The sequence below is a fragment of the Hyperolius riggenbachi genome, chromosome 8, assembly GCF_040937935.1.
Source record: "Hyperolius riggenbachi isolate aHypRig1 chromosome 8, aHypRig1.pri, whole genome shotgun sequence".
In the NCBI taxonomy this organism is placed as follows: domain Eukaryota; kingdom Metazoa; phylum Chordata; class Amphibia; order Anura; family Hyperoliidae; genus Hyperolius; species Hyperolius riggenbachi.
This window is the reverse complement of record NC_090653.1, coordinates 178555332-178574822: the sequence shown is the minus strand read 5'-3', so window position 1 is coordinate 178574822 and position 19491 is coordinate 178555332. Positions and strand designations below refer to the sequence as shown.

The 19491-nt window shown below is 43.3% G+C and overlaps 1 protein-coding gene across 2 annotated transcripts in view; it reads left to right on the top strand.

Annotated features, from left to right (window-relative positions):
* Positions 1 to 19491, top strand: part of NHSL2 (NHS like 2) — a 593959-nt gene that overhangs the window by 264563 nt on the left and 309905 nt on the right. For both annotated transcript variants that reach the window (XM_068247787.1, XM_068247788.1), the window contains exon 3: positions 12929 to 13080. In XM_068247787.1, coding sequence (XP_068103888.1) covers positions 12929 to 13080 — 152 coding nt within the window. The remainder of the gene's footprint in view (positions 1 to 12928; positions 13081 to 19491) is intronic.

Sequence of the window (19491 nt, the reverse complement as noted above, 5' to 3'; positions counted from 1 at the left end):
TTCACTTAGGTTGTATTGTGCTCACTGGTATTATTCATCTCATTACCCAGTGATACCCTTCAGTTACGTTGTACTCTGCTCACTGGTGTTATTCATCTCATTACCCAGTGATGCCCTTCCCTTGGGTTGTACTGCTCACTGCTCACTGGTATTATTCAGCTTGTTAGCGAGTGATTCGCTTCAGTTAATATTTACAGACAGTCAGACTGCCACTGCAGTTCGTTCACCACGTTTCATAAGCCCATCATGAGTTTCTCACAGACCTCCACTGTGAGCAGCACTCGCAACAGCCAACGCCCCACGCAAGTTATGACATCCACCCCAGCAGCCAGTGGTCAGCAGCCCTCCCCGGACGAGAACGTTGTGTCCCTCGGTCCGGCGTCAGGGTGATTATTGAGGGCTGCCGTTGAGGAGATGATGGGGCCTGATGTGGAGGAGAAGGTTGGGCTCGGGCCAGCATCCCAAGTTTATATTGAGGACGATAAGGTGTCTGGGGATGTTGGGGTGGCAGAGGTGGTGGCGGGGTCAGGAGAAGAGTTCTATGATGATGAGGATGATCAGGACCAGCTGTATGTGCCTCAGACCGCGGAAAACATGTTGTATCTTGTGTTTAGGTACTAAAATCTGCGTTCCCACTGCCCGGGTCCACGGATGCATATAATTTTTTGGGCAGCACTATCAAACTGTGGTACTATCAGTGAGTTGCCATGGTCCTTCTGTGCTGCCACACTGTCCGTCCACTTTGTCCTCCTGACTCAGTCGCTGCTAAAGTCTGCCTTCACACTGCCTGGGTCCACTGGTAACTCTGCAGTCATGTCCTTGCAATCGCTGAAAAAAAGAAATATATATATATATATATATATATATATATATATATATATATATATATATATATATATATATATATATATATACAGTGGTGTGAAAAACTATTTCCCCCCTTCCTGATTTCTTATTCTTTTTGCATGTTTGTCACACTTAAATGTTTCTGCTCATCAAAAACCATTAACTATTATTCAAAGATAACATAATTGAACACAAAATGCAGTTTTAAATGATGGTTTTTAATATTTAGTGAGGAAAAAAAACTCCAAATCTACATGGCCCTGTGTGAAAAAGTGATTGCCCCCCTTGTTAAAAAATAACTTAACTGTGGTTTATCACACCTGAGTTCAATTTCTGTAGTCACCCCCATGCCTGATTACTGCCACACCTGTTTCAAGCAAGAAATCACTTAAATAGGAGCTATGTGACACAGAGAAGTAGACCAAAAGCACCTCAAAAGCTAGACATCATGCCAAGATCCAAAGAAATTCAGGAACAAATGAGAACAAAAGTACTGTAATTGAGATCTATCAGTCTGGTAGAGGTTATAAAGCCATTTCTAAAGCTTTGGGACTCCAGCAAACCACAGTGAGAGCCATTATCCACAAATGGCAAAAACATGGAACAGTGATGAACCTTCCCAGGAGTGGCCGGCCGACCAAAATTACCCTAAGAGCGCAGAGAAAACTCATCCGAGAGGCCACAAAACACCCCAGGACAACATCTAAAGAACTGCAGGCCTCACTTGCCTCAATTAAGGTCATTGTTCATGACTCCACCATAAGAAAGAGACTGGGCAAAAACGGTCTGCATGGCAGATATCCAAGGCGCAAACCACTTTTAAGCAAAAAGAACATTAGGGCTCGTCTCAATTTTGCTAAAAAAACATCTCAATGATTGGCAAGACTTTTGGGAAAATACCTTGTGGACCGACGAGACAAAAGTTGAACTTTTTGGAAGTTGTGTGTCCCGTTACATCTGGCGTAGAAGTAACACAGCATTTCAGCAAAAGAACATCATACCAACAGTAAAATATGGTGATGGTAGTGTGATGGTCTGGGGTTGTTTTGCTGCTTCAGGACCTGGAAGGCTTGCTGTGATAGATGGAACCATGAATTCTACTGTCTACCAAAAAATCCTGAAGGAGAATGTCCGGCCATCTGTTCGTCAACTCAAGTTGAAGCGATCTTGGGTGCTGCAGCAGGACAGTGACCCAAAACACACCAGCAAATCCACCTCTGAATGGCTGAAGAAAAACAAAATGAAGACTTTGGAGTGGCCTAGTCAAAGTCCTGACCTGAATCCTATTAAGATGTTGTGGCATGACCTTAAAAAGGTGGTTCATGCTAGAAAACCCTCAAATAAAGCTGAATTACAACAATTCTGCAAAGATGAGTGGGCCAAAATTCCTCCACAGCGCTGTAAAAGACTCGTTGCAAGTTATCGCAAACGCTTGATTGCAGTTATTGCTGCTAAGGGTGGCCCAACCAGTTATTAGGTTCATGGGGCAATTTCTTTTTCACACAGGGCCATGTAGGTTTTGAGTCATTTTTCTCACTAAATAATAAAAACCATCATTTAAAACTGCATTTTGTGTTCAATTATGTTATCTTTGACTAATAGTTAACGGTTTTTGATGAGCAGAAACATTTGAGTGTGACAAACATGCAAAAGAATAAGAAATCAGGAAGGGGACAAATAGTTTTTCACACCACTGTATATATACAGTGGCTTGCAAAAGTATTTGCCCCCCTTGAAGTTTTCCACATTTTGTCACATTACTGCCACAAACATGAATCAATTTTATTGGAATTCCACATGAAAGACCAATATAAAGTGGTGTACACGTGAGAAGTGAAACAAAAATCATACATGATTCCAAACATTTTTTACAAATAAATAACTTCAAAGTGGGGTATGCATAATTATTCAGCCCCCTGAGTCAATACTTTGTGAACCACCTTTTGCTGCAATTAAAGCTGCCAGTCTTTTAGGGTATGTCTCTACCAGCTTTGCACATCTAGAGACTTAAATCCTTGCCCATTCTTCTTTGCAAAACAGCTCCAGCTCAGTCAGATTAGATGGACAGCGTTTCTGAACAGCAATTTTCAGATATTGCCACAGATTCTTGATTGGACTTAATGGGAAATCCGATCGGATTTCTTGCTCGAATGTAAAAAAAGCTTTCGATTTCTCTGGAAATCCAATGTTATTTATCAAATTCCTGTAAAATCGGATCATTTTATTGTATCGTGTGTGGCCAGCTTTAGGGCCTACTTGTTATGGTGGCTACTAATGATCCAATCTTTTTCATCCAATCTTACCATGTATATCTAATATGAGGGAACTGCCTATAGTAACCAATTAATACATTCCATCAGTTTACTCTTCTACTACATAGATTTGGTAAGATTGGATGAAAAAGATTGGATCTTTAGTGTCCACCCTTAGATCCAAGTGTCCCCAGAAAACAGCAAGTCCCCATCATCAGTGCAACTTAGTGGACATTGATGCAGCAAGTATGCCTGGTGCTGAGTCCCTTCCTGGAGGCAAGCAAGATGGTCAGTGAGGAGCGAGGAGCGGGCCTCTGTGTGTCAGTGGGTGCCCATGGTTTGCCTGCTGGACCAGGCAATGTGCAATTTAACCTCCTGGGCGATAATCCTGAGCTGGGCTCGGCGTAAGGTGCCGCAGAGGATTTCTCAGCCCCTGGTGGGACAATTTTTGCTTTGTTACACGCAGCTGGCACTTTGCTAGCTGCATGTACAAGCCGATCGCCGCTACCTGCCGTCTTAGAGCGCCTCCCCCCCGCGACCCCGTGCGCAGCCTGGCCAATCACCGCCAGGCTACGCTAAGGGGTGGATCGGGACTCCCCTATACGCTATGATGTGGATGACGTCATCCCGATCGTCGCCATGGCGACGGGGGAAGCAAAACAGGGAATCCCGTTCTGAACGGGATTTCCTGTTTGCTCTGATCACCGGAGGCGATCGGAAGGGGTGGGGGGATGCCGTTGCACAGCGGCTATCATGTAGCTAGCGCTAGGCTAGCTGCATGATTACAAAAAATAAAAAGATTTAAAAAAGTGCTGCGCCGCCTCCCTGGCAATTTTATTGTATCGCCAGGGAGGTTAATTGAGCATGGGGAGGCAGCCCTGAGGCAGCTGGCCACCTTTAGGGCCTACATGTTATGCTGGCCACTAATGATCCAATCTTTTTCATCCAATCTTACCATTTCTATCTAAAATAAAGGAACTGCCTATAGTAATTAATATATTCCATCAGTTCACTCATCCACTACATAGATTTGGTAAGATTGGATGAAAAAGATTGGATGATTAGTGGCCACCCTTAGATCCAAGTGTCCCCAGCAAACAGCAAGTCCCATCATCATTGCAACTGAGTGGACACTGATGCAGCAAGTATGCCTGGTGCTGAGTCCCTTCCTGGAGGCAAGCAAGATGGTCACCGAGGAGCGGGCCTCCGTGTGTCAGTGGGTGCCTATGGTTTGCATGCTGGACCAGGCAATGTGCAATTTAATTGAGCATGGGGAGGCAGCCCTGAGGCAGCTGGATAAGGAGCAGATGGCAGCACAAGAGGGCTCACAGGTAGTGGAGGAGTTGGAGGTCTCTAACCTGAATGCTGAGGAGCAGGAGCAGAGCGCCACAAGCGTTGTATGGGGATGGCGGCTTGGGGAGGATGACACGGCACAGGAAGAGGACAGGCATGTGATATGGGACTACGAGGACTATGAAGATCTTGTTGCCAAGGCCCACTTGTTTCCCATGGGTGTGCACATGTTGCGCTGCCTTCCTGGCCCCTATTGTCGGACACAGGGGGACATGAAGTGGCTGCTGCAATGTGTTAACCATGCCTGCCTTTCTAAAGAAAGTTACTACCTGCCTACCTTGGTTCATTTTTCGGCTGTGGTGCTACCAGTGAGTTGCCATGGTTCTTCTGTGCTGCTGCACTGACCGGCCGCTTTGACCTCCTGACTCAGTCGCTACTACACTCTGCGTTCACACTGCCCGGGTCCACTGACAACTCTGCTGTTATGTCATTGCTAATAACTGCAAAAAAACCCCCCAAAATTGCAAAAACCTCTCTGGGTCTTTTTGGCATCAGCCACTCATCCTCCTCTAGTGGTACTATCACCGCCAAGTGCCATTGGGACTCACCTTCACCTCTGTGATTGCTTAACGTGTATTTGCCTGTTTAAAACCACTTATTACCAATTAATAGCCCCATTTAAAGTGTTGACTTCACTTTAAAATCTATTTTCTCAAAAACAAAAAAATATTTTTGGAATTGTTTTTGTTTAAGTTGTAGCCCCTTATCATATAGTATTGCTGGTAGCGCTACTAAAAAAAGGTTACCAACGTCCTTATTTGAATGTCCTGAGAGTCTGTGAATTCGCTTGGAAATGTCCTTAGATACAGATGATGAATAAAAATATTCCACTGCGCTCTGACACAGGATTCAGGCTAGAAAACAAAATCAGAAACTACACATCGCGTGATTCAGTCTATTATATGACTATATCACACCCGTGCTAGTGTACAGCGTGATTCCACTCAAATCCACCACCAACATCAATGGGGCTCACCAGATGAAGACCACCTCGTTTTTCAGGTGGGTCTCAAACTCAATCTGTGTCTCACTCTGCTCGTCAGTGAAGCACACCATCCGATCTCAGTAAAACGTTTAATCTTGATAAAAACTTTAAAAACAAGATACAAAAAACCTCCTCATTGCATAGTATGTCTGCACACATGAGCAATACATCCGCGCTTCTCGCGCCAATTGCCTACTTACAGACTAGTAGATTAATTTAGGCACGTCTCAATGGTGAAGCTAGAGCTCCTTTTCAGCTACCAAGCGGTTTTCCGGCGGCGTCCCGCACTCTAAACGATCCCCGCTGCTGCCACGGACATCCCCAGCTAACCACCACGAATTTCCGGACGTGATGACGTCACACGCACTGGAGCCAGCGCGGATGTATTGCTCATGTGTGCAGACATACTATGCAATGAGGAGATTTTTTGTATCTTGTTTTTAAAGTTATTATCAAGATTAAACGTTTTACTGAGATCGGATGGTGTGCTTCACTGACGAGCAGAGTGAGACACAGATTGAGTTTGAGACCCACCTGAAAAACGAGGTGGTCTTCATCTGGTGAGCCCCATTGATGTTGATGGTGGATTTGAGTGGAATCACGCTGTACACTAGCACGGGTGTGATATAGTCATATATTAGACTGAATCACGCGATGTGGAGTTTCTGATTTTGTTTTGTAGCCCCTTATCACCTTGATAATCCATGCAATTTGTGGGATTGTATCATGTATAGGGGCTTAGCTATTAACGTTAAAAGAAAATCCGGATCCGGACGTGATTGCCTCATTCACGACCGAAAATCAGCGCATTTCATAATTCGGAACCAATCATGCCGGAGGCAGATTTTTTTTTAACAATGGCCGTGGTTGCCGAATTCGTGTATGGAGACATCCGAGCATAAGTGAAGACAGGGTATATATGGACAGTAAGTGAATGCAAGATTTTACAGTCTAATTAGATACTTCAACATTTCAGTGTGTTTACAGACCAATCAGATACTTTTTACAGGATGGCATACAAGTTTGGCTAGTTTGTCATTACACAATAGCAGTGTTTTCTACTTTAACACAACGGTGTGCATTTTAGTATGTTTGGCTACCTGACTAGTTTGTCATTGTACTTACATGCAAATTAGCAAAGACTCATAGAAACAATGAGTTCTAGCTTACAGAAGTGATCACAAGATCAATAGGTATCGCTTTTAACAAATAGCAAACATTTACAAGACTTGATCAACAATAGAGATGGCCCGAACCTCCAATTTTCGGTTCGTGAACCGTGAACATGAACTGCCGCAAAAGTTTGGTTCGCGCGAACTTTCGCGAACTGCAATAGACTTCAATGGGGAGGCGAACTTGCCACAAAAGTGATGGAAAAGATGTTTCAAGGGGTCTAACATCTGAGTTTTTGCATGGATGAGTGGGATACAGGCCAACAGTCTCAGGAAAAAATCTGGATTTGACGCAAAGCAGCATTTTAAGGGCAGAAATCACATCGCATGCTAAATTGGAGGCCTAAAGTGCTTTAAAACATCTTGCATGTGTATACATCAATCAGGGAGTGTAATTAGAGTACTGTTTCACACTGACAGACCAAACTCACTGTGTAAGGCGCCGCAAACAGCTGTTTGTGTTGTGACGGCCATGCTGGACTGGTGCGCACCACGGCGAGAGTGCAGGCGATAGCGGTTTTCAAGCCCATCTGGTCGCCAGGCTGAGGTAGCTCAATGACAGAACAGTGACTGTCCAGCTGATCGAATTTGGTCTGTCCACAATGAAGCAACAACCTTATTATCTTTGGTGTGCCACCCCCGAGACACTCATATAGCCGTCGGTCATTGCTTCATTGTGATACGCACGCCCCTTCACCGCGGCAAGGTAACGATCACGAAGGGGAATTGACACATGTATATGCCTTTTGTTTTGTAGTTGCAGCTGCAGTGCAGCCAGAAAAATTAGGCAGGCATGTACCCGCACCAGAAAAATTATTATAGCGGTCGCTGCTAGCAAATTCAGGAATCCGCCTGGAGTCCTGGTGGACCCTGTTAGTGGTGGCTGAGAAGGCAGTCAAGCGGCCTGCAGGCAGAGATGCTGTGTGGGGAGCGACTTAGTCATGGGGCAGGCAGTCACACGGCGTGTAGGCAGAGATGCTGCGTGCGGGGACTGACTTAGTCTTCGGGCGGGCAGTAGCCCTCCGGGATCCATGCCTCATTCATTTTGATAAAGGTGAGGTAGTGAACACTTTTTTTTGACTTCGGCGACTTCTCTTCTCAGTGACAATGCCTCCAGCTGCGCTGAAGGTCCTTTCTGACGACACTTAGGGCAGGGCAAGACAGAAGTTGGATGGCAAATTGGGACAGCTCTGGCTACAGGTCAAGCCTGCGCACTCAGTAGTCCAAGGGTTCATCGCTGCTCACAGTGTCTACATCCACACTTAAGGCCAGGTAGTCGGCTACCTGCCGGTCCAGGCATTGGTGGAGGGTGGATCCGGAAGCGCTAAGACTAAAGTGCTTGGACTAAAGAATGTCCGCATGTCCGACATTCTCCGACATCACCATGAGATGTAGTTGTAGAGATACTGTTTGACGACTTTATCCTGTTGTAGCAGGCGGGCGAACATCAGGAGGGTCGAATTCCAGCAAGTCGGTCTATCGCAAATCAAGCATCTCGCCGGCAAGTTGTTTCCTGCTGAATATCGGCAAAGCATGCCATGGCCGTGTAAGACCGCCTGAAATGCCCACACACCTTCCTGGACTGCTTTAGGACATGCTGTAAGCCTGGGTACTTAGACACAAATCTCTGAATTACGAGATTGAGCACATGTGCCATGCAGGGTACATGTGTCAACTTTCCCAAATTCAAAGCCGAAATGAGATTGCAGCTGTTGTCACACACCACGTTGCCGATCTCCAGTTAGTGCGGGGTCAGCCACTGATCCACCTGTTTTGTTAAGAGCAGCCAGGAGAGCTGCTCCAGTGTGACTCTCCGCTTTGAGGCAAGACATGTCTAAGATGGCGTGACACTGTCATACCTGGCATGCAGCATAGGCCCTGGGGAGCTGGGGCTGTGTAGCTGGAGAGGAGATCGCAGCACCAGTAGAGTTGAACTGCCACTCAGCCAAGGAGGAGGAGGATGATAACAGCGAAAAGGATGTAGCAGGAGGAGAGGAGGTGGCAGTAGGCCTGCCTTCAAGCCATGGAGGTGTCACAACTACGTCCGCTGCACAGCCACGTACTCCCTGCTTGCCATCGGTCACCAGGTTGACTCAATGGGCTGTGTAAGTAATGTACCTGCCCTGACCGTGCTTGGCAGACCAGGCATCCATGGTCAGGTGGACCCTTGACCCAACGCTGTGTGCCAGAGATAACACCACCTGCCTCTCAGCTTCATGGGCTATACGTATATATTAATGGGGTACTGTCCTTTTTAAAGAGAAGGATAAAAAAAACACAGTCCTCTTAAATGGCAATCCACCTTGCCTACATAGACCTTGATTACTCTAAGATAAAGGACTTGGGTTCAAAAAACGAGTAACTAGAATACTGTAGTATCAAAAACTTTATTAACACGTATTACAAAAACATTAAAAAAAGGTTTCTTCAATTCCACATAACTGGTTTCCATATGATAAATGGTACATAAAAAATGCATCCAGAGAGCTGAATCTGATGGAACTGATAAGAATTGTATTCTGGCTTGACTTGGTTGTACCCTTAAATGAGCATTGTGTCTTTAGAGGCAATGACACATGTTCGTTTCGGGCTTTTTATATGATACTTATGCCCTTCATCAGGCCGTAACACAAAGTTCTGTATGGCTCAGTCAAAAGGTATAAAGACCAGAAAAACAGGTGACACAGGCATCTGACCCACCAGATGCACAGAAAGGCTTTTCCAGGGCGTAATATAAAGAAAACGCTGCTATTATGGAAGTTTGTGTTACGGCCTGATGAAGGGCATAAGTATCGTATAAAAAGCCTGAAACTAACATGTGTCATTGCCTCTAAAGACACAATGCTCATTTAAGGGTACAACCAAGTCAAGCCAGAATACAATTCTTATCCGTTCCATCAGATTCAGCTCTCTGGATGCATTTTTGATGTACCGTTTATCATATGGAAACCAGTTATGTGGAATTGAAGAAACCTTTTTTTATGTTTTTGTAATACGTGTTAATAAAGTTTTTCTATGAAGTTTTTGATACTACAATATTCTAGTTACTCGTTTTTTGAACCCAAGTCCTTTATCTTAAAGTAATCAAGGTCTCAGCTTCATGGTACAGCTTGGGTATCGCCTTTTTTGAGAAATAATTGCGGCTTGGTATCTCCCACTGCGGTGTCCCAATGGCCACAAATTTTCGGAAGGCCTCAGAGTCCACCAACTGGTATGGTAACAGCTGGCGAGCTAACAGTTCCGCCAAGCCAGCTGTCAAACGCCGGGCAAGGGGGTGACTGGCACACGTTGGCTTCTTCCGCTCAAAGATTTCCTTCACGGACACCTGGCTGCTGCTGTGGGCAGAGGAGCAAGAACCGCTCAAGGTGAAAGGCAGAGTGGAGGAGGGTGGCTGTGATTTTGAAGGTGCAAGGGAGAAAGCGGTTGAAGATGATGCACCTGAAGGAGGAAGAGGAGAAGGAGGGTGGCTTTTCTTTTGTGTGCTGCTTTTCCTCAGGTGGTCTTCCCATTGCAGTTTGTGCCTTTTCAGCATGTGCCTTCGTAAGGCAGTTGTCCCTACATAGGTGTTGGCCTTTCCACGGCTCAATTTTTGGAGACAGAGAGAACAGATGGCATTGCTCTGATCTACGGCAGACACACTAAAAAATGTCCAAACCGCTGAGCCCCCTGGGGTGTGGGCACTATGGTGGCCTCAGCAGCTGACGTTGAAGGGCATGTTGGATGGCTGTGAATAGGTGGTGATACATGGCGCCGGACACTGCCACCAGCTTAGCCAAAGTTGATTGCTGGGCTCCTTGTGTGAAGTTTGCATTGTATATTATTGCATTACCTTGTCTTGCTCGCTTGGACATTCACTGCACCCTCGGGGGTACAGTGAAGTCTTTTCCTATCCTGATAGTTTGGAGACTGCCTTCACCACGTTGGTGAGTGGTAGTATTCCTGCTAGTTCTGTTCTTGTGGACGTGACTGTAGCAGCGGTTGCTATTAGTTACGCTCCTACTTGTTTGTGTTGTCCGAGCCAGTGTGGATGTTTGCTATTGCTGTAGCAGCAATTAGATTGGCAAACAATTCTTCTTTCTGTCTCTTCCTGCTAGTCCTGTTCCTGTGGACATAACTATAAGCTGTGGTTGCTATTAGTTACGCTCCTACTGCTGTCCTGTCTGTGTTAGTGTGGATGTTTGCTATCACTGGGGCAGCGATTAGATTGGCAAACATTCCGTCTGTCTGTCTGTTGTCTGTTCTTGTTATTCAGTGTGGTGGACATCAGATACTCAGTGCCGCGGTTGCACTGAGCAACCATTGTGTCTTGTTAACTGACAAGCATTTCGTCTGTCTGTCTGTTGTCTGTCCTTGTTACTCAGTGTGTTGGACATCAGATGCTCAGTGCTGCGGTCACACTGAGCAACCATTGTGTTTTGTTAATTGTGGCAGTTATCGGAAGCTCAGAGCTGCGGTCGTTCTGAGCAATGTTGCTTCCTTGTTCATAGCTCCTGGTTTGATCTGTGTATTTCCTCCAAGAGCATCCCACTCTACTACCTAATATTACCCAGCTGCATAGTCTTGTTTGCTCTGGTGGTACTCTGGCTTTCTCGGCCCCAGCCGCTATATCTTGCACATTAATACCTGGGGGTAACCGAAGTCAGGAGACATATTCAGTGTCCTGTTCAAGCGGGGGCTTGTCTATAGGTGAAGACGTGCGCTGTCAGAGCTATGGCACTAGATTGGGGTATAGTGGCTGAAAGAAAGCAGGAGATTTGCCAGGCATTACAATGGAGTATAACTCTTGCTGAGAGATCTAACTTTAAATTTTTTGTTTATCTATTCATCTATTTTTGTTCATCCATGCTGCGCATTGTGGTATTAGGGATTGGAATGTGCTTTTTATATATTTTAATTATATGTTAATAAAGTAGGTATATTTTTATCTATTTGATACATGTTCAATAACATATTAACAATAAGAATACATATATTTTGCTTGGCTTGTTGTATCGTCAAAGAGCATCAGGCTCATAGTGGTCTGATTGACCATTTTATTGAATGTTTGTTTTTTTGTTAGTTTAATATATATCTGACCATTAGTTACTAACATTGGATTTTTTCTTTCTCTACTAGTACTATAGTTTTGACTAAATAAACCCAACATAGCTGAATGTATGTAACATATACTTAAATAGTTTGCTGATTTACATTCTGACATTTATCACATGGTGACATTTTTACTGCTGACAGGTGATGTCACTGGAAGGAGTTGCTGCTTGCATTTTTGGCAGTTGGAAACAGCTGTAATTTCCCACAATGCAACAAGGCTCCCACAGTGTGATGTCAGTACCTCAGTGCTGTGAGGCACTGACATCATACTGTGGGAAGGGTTCCACCACAAAATTAGCCATACAGAGCCCCCTGATGATCCGTTTGAGAAAAGGAATAGATTTCTAATGGGAAAGGGGGTATCAGCTACTGAATGGGATGAAGTTCAGTTACCGCTTCTCTTTATATATATATATATATATATATATATATATATATATATATATATATATAGAAAGGACCATAGAAAAAATTCATACAGGATCTTTTTGGTACAAAAATATCAAACACTTTATTGGCACATAATTTTGCAAAGGGATTCATTAAAAATATCTCTATAAGAGGTTCCTTGTGGATTCTTCCAATACAGGACACTAGCAATAATAAGAACTTTGTTGTAGACTTAATGCAATTGTAATGAGGCAACGACAGGAGTGCATTCCTATGTTAGCAGCTGGTTACACTGGATACATACCCTGTCCGCCCTTAGAATTGTGCAATATACATCTGGTTGGTGCAGATGTTTCCTTGCTTCCTTGATGTTTCTACCATGTATTGTCCACAGGATTAACAGATAGTACTTGTGCAAATTGGCCTGACGAAGGGCCTTGTGTGCCCGAAACGAGCGAGTCGTTGCCTCATTACAATTGCATTAAGTCTACAACAAAGTTCTTATTATTGTATTGGAAGAATCCACAAGGAACCTCTTACAGAGATATTTTTAATGAATCCCTTTGCAATTTTGTGCCAATAAAGTTTTTGATATTTTTGTACCAAAAAGATCCTGAATGAATGTTTTCTATGGTCCTTTCTATATATATATGAAGCTTGTGAACGGGTGAAGTGGACGACCCGAAAAAAGGATTGGAAGGTTTTTCCCTTTTTCCTATTTATGTAAAAAAAGACGCCACTCCCAATTATACTACTACCGCTTCTCTTTAACCCAGTAATGCATTTTACATGAAACAAATTAAATAGCATTCTAAATAGCTATATTTTTTTACTTTTAGCTGACTGTTTTGAAGAAGAATTTCAAGATCGTTATTTAGACACAACTATCACAGGACAGACCTTCCGTTATTCTGCTTTGTCACAATCTGCACCACTTCCTCCAGAAACTCCCACAAAATCTAACCCCAGACGGCTTGAATTTGTCTACTTGGTAAGTATATAATGTTCTTTATGGCCTAGAATTATAGTTGTGGTGATCACATTATTAAATGTTGTGTTGCCTTTTGGCAAATAGAATTATCTGCTTTATACCATCCTATTCATCTAAGTGGTTTTAAAAGTCACACCGGTGTACTACAATACCGGCCTAAAGCTTCATACACACACTAGTTGAAACTCTGATGAGGCAGCTACTAACAACCACCTTTGCTGAAAATCTAGCATGTGTACACTGGCCCTTCGGTCAGTGATTATTTGGACAGATTTATTTGGCCAGTCACCATTTGTTCTCCCTACTCACCCACCCACTGCATGACATCATAACTGCCTCACTTTGTTGGCCCTCAACCAAACCCCGACCCTGCATAGCAACAGAATTAATTTCTAGCCTGAAGAAATATAAAGGGGGAGACCAAGAGTATATATCAGTAGAGAGTATTTGGTGTAGTATTTATGAAACACAATTAGTGTATTAATATAAGGTAGAGTAATATTCACATACCAGGGTTACCTCAAAATCAACCACTGTAATTGCTGCAGGTGGGAAGGACAAACCCAACCTCACTCAGGTTAAAGTGCACCTAAACTGAGAGGGATATGGATGTTTCCTTTTAAACAATACCAATTGCCTTCCATCCTGCTGATCTCTTTGGCTGCAGTATTGGCTGAATCATCACACACCTGAAACAAGCATGCAGCTAATCCAGTCTGACTTCAGTCAGAGCACCTGATCAGCATGCTTGTTTGGGTGCTGTGGCAAAAAGTATTAGAGACACAGGATCAGCAGGAGAGTCAGGCAACTGGTATTATTTAAAACAAAAAAATCCATATCCTTCTCAGTTTAGGTTCACTTTAAGAAGTTGCAACCTGTAGCAAGAATAGGGTGATATACCTTCACCAAGGGTGGTCAAAAAATGTTATTACAATATTATTACAATTATTACAATATTATTGTACCTATTATTGCTGCAATGTTGTTTGAGGAATTGGGGTTTGGTGCCATTCCTCATATGTGTGCACAAACCTTAAGTCTCATAATACATTCTAAAATGCTCTGCTAGTCGTATATAGTTAAAGGGAACCAAAGAGGAATGAAGTGTAAAAATTGAAAAAGCTTTTATACATACCTGGGGCTTCTTCCAGCCCCATAAGCCTGGATCGCTCCCATGCCGCCATCCTCCGCTTCCTCTATCGCCGGTACCGGGTCCCTTCACTTCTGGCGGACGCGGCCAATTGTCCGCATCACAGGGGCTCCTTCCATACCCTTACGCATGCGGCTGCGCAGTAGGCAGCCGCACGCGTAAGTGTATGGAGGGAGCCCCTGTGATGCGGAGAATTGGCCACGTCCGCCGGCCGTCTGGCGGTAATGACGGGACACGGTACCGGCGGATCCAGGCAGCGGAGGACGGCAGTGTGGGAGCAATCCGTGCGTATGGGGCTGGAGGAAGCCTCAGGTATGTATAAAAGCTTTTCTTTATCCTCTCTGGTTCTCTTTAACTAGCAAAACAAAATGACTAAAGTTTCATGATGGAAGTGGATGTGATTTCAGTAATGCAATATTTCAAAGTATAGCAGTATTTATTTATTTATTGTATTTATAAAGCGCCAACATATTACGCTGCCCACAATTATTCATACCCCTGGCAAATTTTGACTTAAAGTTACTTTTATTCAACAAGCAAGTAATTTTTTGACGGGAAAAAAGCTGAGAAATGCTTTTTTTCCCCCCCACAGTAATGCCTCTTGTACATTGTCTTATTAGCTAATAAGACAATGTACAAGAGGCATTACTGTGGGGGAAAAAAAACATTTCTCAGCTTTTACTTACACTTGAGCAATAAGTGTCCAGTCCAAAATTATGTATACCCTTCATAAACTGTCACAGTCTGCAGAAAAATCCAATCCAGTTCTATACCATTCCAAATAGTCCAAGCTGTTCTAAAGCATCCTTATTACCCTGATTAATTGGGAACAGCTGTTTTCATCAACTCAACAGGTGAAAAACAGTAGCTCTCTGCAGTTGGTTTGTGGACAGTCATGGCATAGACAAAGAAGCTCAGTGAGGACCAGTAGCTGCTGCACTGTGGCTGCTCACAAGTCAGAAAAGGGCTACAAGACCATTTCTAAATGTTTTCAAGTTCCAGTGGCTACAGTGCAAAAGTATTAAAAAATAAAAGATGTTCCGCACTGTGGAAAATCTCAGAAGACGTGGACGGAAGCCAAAATGACACCTGTGCTGGCCAGGAGGATAGTGAGAGAGGTGAAAAATAATCCAAGGATCACCACCAAGGCCATCCTGGTGAATCTGGGCTCTGCTGGTGGCAATGTCTCATGGCAGACAATCCAACGGGCACTGCACACTGCTGGGATCCACGGATGCAGACCAAGGAGGATTCCACTTCTCCAGATAGGGCACACAAAAGCTTGCTTGGCCTTTGCAAATGCTCATCTGGACAAAGAAGTTAGGGTCAGATGAAACTAAAATTGAATTGTTTGGTCACAATGATGTTTCCTTCATTTGGCGTAAAAAAGGAGAAGCCTTCAAACCAAAGAACACCATCCCCACTGTCAAACATGGTGGTGAGAAACTAATGCTTTGGGGGTGTTTTTCAGCCAATAGACCAGGGAACCTAATCACAGTAAACAGCACCATGAAAAAAGAGCTATACTGTATATAAGGATTCTCATCAGACAGTCTGCAGAGAAACTTGGCCTTGGGCACCAGTGGACATTTCAGCATAACAATGACCCAAAACACACAGCAAAAACGGTGAAGAAATGGTTAGCAGACAACAACATTAACGTTCTGGAGTGGCCCAGACAGAGTCCTGACTTGAATCCAAATGAGAATCTGTGGAGGGAGCGAAAAATCAGGGTGATGGCAAGAATACCCTCCAACCTGAAAGATTTGGAGCTCATTGCTAAAGATGAATGGGTAAAAATACCTGTGGAGACATGCAAAAAGCTGGTGTGCAATTATAGGAAGCGTTTGATTGCTGAAATAGCCAATAAAAGCTTTTCTATTGATTATTGAGAAGTGTATGAATAATTTTGGACTGGACACTTTTTGCTCAAATGTAAATAAAAGCTGAGAAATGTTTATTTTTCCCCCAATAATGCCTCATGTACATCGTCTTATTATCTTTAGGGAGACACCTAACCGTAAAAAAAAAAAAAGACTTCCTGGTTGAATAAAATAAATGAATAATTTTGGGCAGCACTATATATATGTATTTATATATATATATATATATATATATATATATATATATATTTTATAGCGCGAGAGAGCGATATATATATATATATATATATATATATATATATATATATTCTCTCTCTCTCTCTCTCTCTCTCTCTCTCTCTCTCTCTCTATACTAGCTGGTTGCCCGGGTATGTAATTGGCTAGTGTTAGCTCTGCGCACTTTTTCTAATCCTAACACACAATTACTCAATGATGACCTAGTTTGTGAGCTTTGCGGCCTTTGGCATCAATAATTGGCATTGAAATGAAATAAATCTAATTGGCTGTGGCTCCACTCCTTTGAAAATCAATAGGTGAATTTTGATTAGCTTTTGTAGGCTCCACCCACTTTTCTGAGCAACTTGACCCCATACAAATTGATCCTGATAAAAACAAATTCAAAAATAAATCACGTTACTTTACCTCCCTGTCAGCAAGTCCCAGGGTTAGTGTGTTCGTTGAGATGGTGTTAAAAGATCTGGACTCCATACATATTCAGACAGGTAGTGACAACCTCACGACTACTCAATTTGAGGCTTTACAGGAATTGTCTCAGATGTCACAGATCACGATTAAGGCCTCTGATAAGGGGGGCAACGTCGTGGTCATGGACAATGAACAATATGAGGAGATGTGCTTACGCATTCTGAGGAATCGCGAATGGTACTCAAGGGCCTCCGTGTCCAATGTGCTGAGGGACCAGGTGGCGCTCTTCTCCATCATCGATCACGCAGCTAATCATGCTCTATTGTTGTACACTTGCTGCTGTATAATGACATCTTTTTCCCTCAGCCGCCTAGACACTCAGATCTCCTAAAATTGTATGACTAATATTAACTTTTTTAAGTGTATTAATAAATGGTATTTTTATTTTTATATATACCCCTGGTGTCTATGACTCATTGAAGTGAGACTTGGGTGCAGATGGGTTCTGCTTTCTTTTCTCTGTTTTCTTTAACCCAGTCACTCTGAGTCGTATCTATATGTGTTAATTACATATATATATATATATAGGAGTGGTTTGGTGTTGGGTGAATCGCATATACACACATATTAATCCCAGTCACCCAGTGACCAACTGTGCAAAGTTTAAGAACCCTGCCATTGACAGACAGTGTAAGAATGGCTGCAGTTTACATTCTGGCAGTGAAATTTGTATTTTTCTCCACCCACTGATTTCCTAATGTTTCCTGGGTATGTATTTGGCTGCTGTTGGCTGTGGCCACTTTTTCTAACCCTAACACACAATTGTCAATAGTCAATGACCAAGTTTGTGAGATTTGTGGTCTTTGGCATGAATAATTTTCATTGAAATGAAACACATCTGATTCGCTGTTTGTGGCCCCACCCCTTTTCTAAATATTTAACCCCAGTCACCCATTGATCAACTGTACCAGGTTTGAGGCTTGTGCCATTAACAGTGCAAAAATGGCAGCAATTAAATATTTGCCTTGAAAATCAATAGGTGAATTGTGATTGGTTTTTGTAGGCTCTACCCACTTTTCTGAATATTAATCCCAGTCACCCAGTGACCAACTGTGCAAAGTTTTAGAACCCTACAATTAATAGTGTAAGAATGGCTGCAGTTTACATTTTCCCAGTGAAATTTGTGTTTGTCGCCGCCCACTGAAGACTCGGCATTGCCCAGGTATGTATTTGGCTGGTGCTTGCTCCGCCCACTTTTTCTAACCCTAACACAAAATTACTTAATGACCAGGTTTGTGAGCTTTGCGGTCTTTAGCATCAATAATTTGCATGGAAATAAAATAAATCTGATTGGCTGTGGCTCCACCCCTTTTCTGAATTTGAACCCCAATCACCCAATGGCCAACTGTACCAGGTACAGGTGATTAACAGTGCAAGAATGGCATCAATTAAATATTCCCCTTAAAGATTAATAGGTGGATTTTGATTGGCTTTGTAGGCTCCACCCACTTTTCTGAATATTAATCTCAGTCACCCAGTGACCAACTGTGCAAAGTTTGAGAACCCTACCATTAATAGTGTAAGAATTGCTGCAGTTTACATTTTCTCAGTGAAATTTGTATTTGTCTCCGCCTACTGATGACCCAGCATTGCCCGATTATGTATTTGGCTGGTGTTGGCTGCCCTCACTTTTCCTAACCCTAACACACAATTACTCAATTACTCAATGACCAAGTTTGTGAGCTTTGCCGTCTTTGGCATCAATAACCTGCATTAAAATGAAACAAATCAGATTGGCTGTTTGGGGCTCCACCCCCTTATATAAATTTAAACCCCAGTCACGCAATGATCAACTGTACCAGGTTTGAGGCTTGTGCCATTAACAGTGCAAGAATGGCAGCAATGAAATATTCCCCTGAAAAATCAATAGGTAATTGTTGATTGTTTTTTGTAGGCTCCACCCATTTTTCTGAATATTAACCCCAGTCACCCAGTAACCAACTGTGCAAAGTTTGAGAACCCTACCATTAACAGTGTAAGAATGGCTGCTGTTTACATTTTCCCAGTAAAATTTGTATTCGTCTCCGCCCACTTATGACCCTGTGTTGCCCGCTTATGTATTTGGCTGGTGTTGGCTGTGCCCACTTTCCTAACCCTAACACACAATTAATCAATCACTCAATTACCAAGTTTGTGAGCTTTTCGGTGTTTGGCAACAATAATTTGCATTGGAATGAAACAAATCTGATTGGCTATTTGTGGCTCCACCCCCTTTCTGAAATTGAACCCCAGTCACCCAATGATCAACTATACCAGGTTTGAGGCTTGTGCCATTAACAGTGCAAGAATGGCAGGTTTGAGGCTTGTGCCATTAACAATGCAAGAATGGCAGAAATATTCCCCTTGAAAATCGACCAACTGTGCAAAGTTTGAGAACCCTACCATTAACAGTGTAAGAAAAACAAAAGTTTGCTTTCTTAAAGTGAACCTAAAGCCAGGGGGTCGCAATAGCAGCATAGGGGGCGATATACAGGCTGGGAACGCGAACAATCATTCGCGTTCCCATGCCTGTCGGCCGGTGACAGCAAAACCGGAAGTGTTCGCCGGCGGGTGCAGAGGCATCGGAGCGGAGCTGCGAGGGCACCGATCGGCTGCAGGGGGCTGAGGGAAGCCCCAGGTGAGTTAATCTCATTTTTTTTGATCGGCTTTAGGTTCACTTTAAAACAGAAAGAA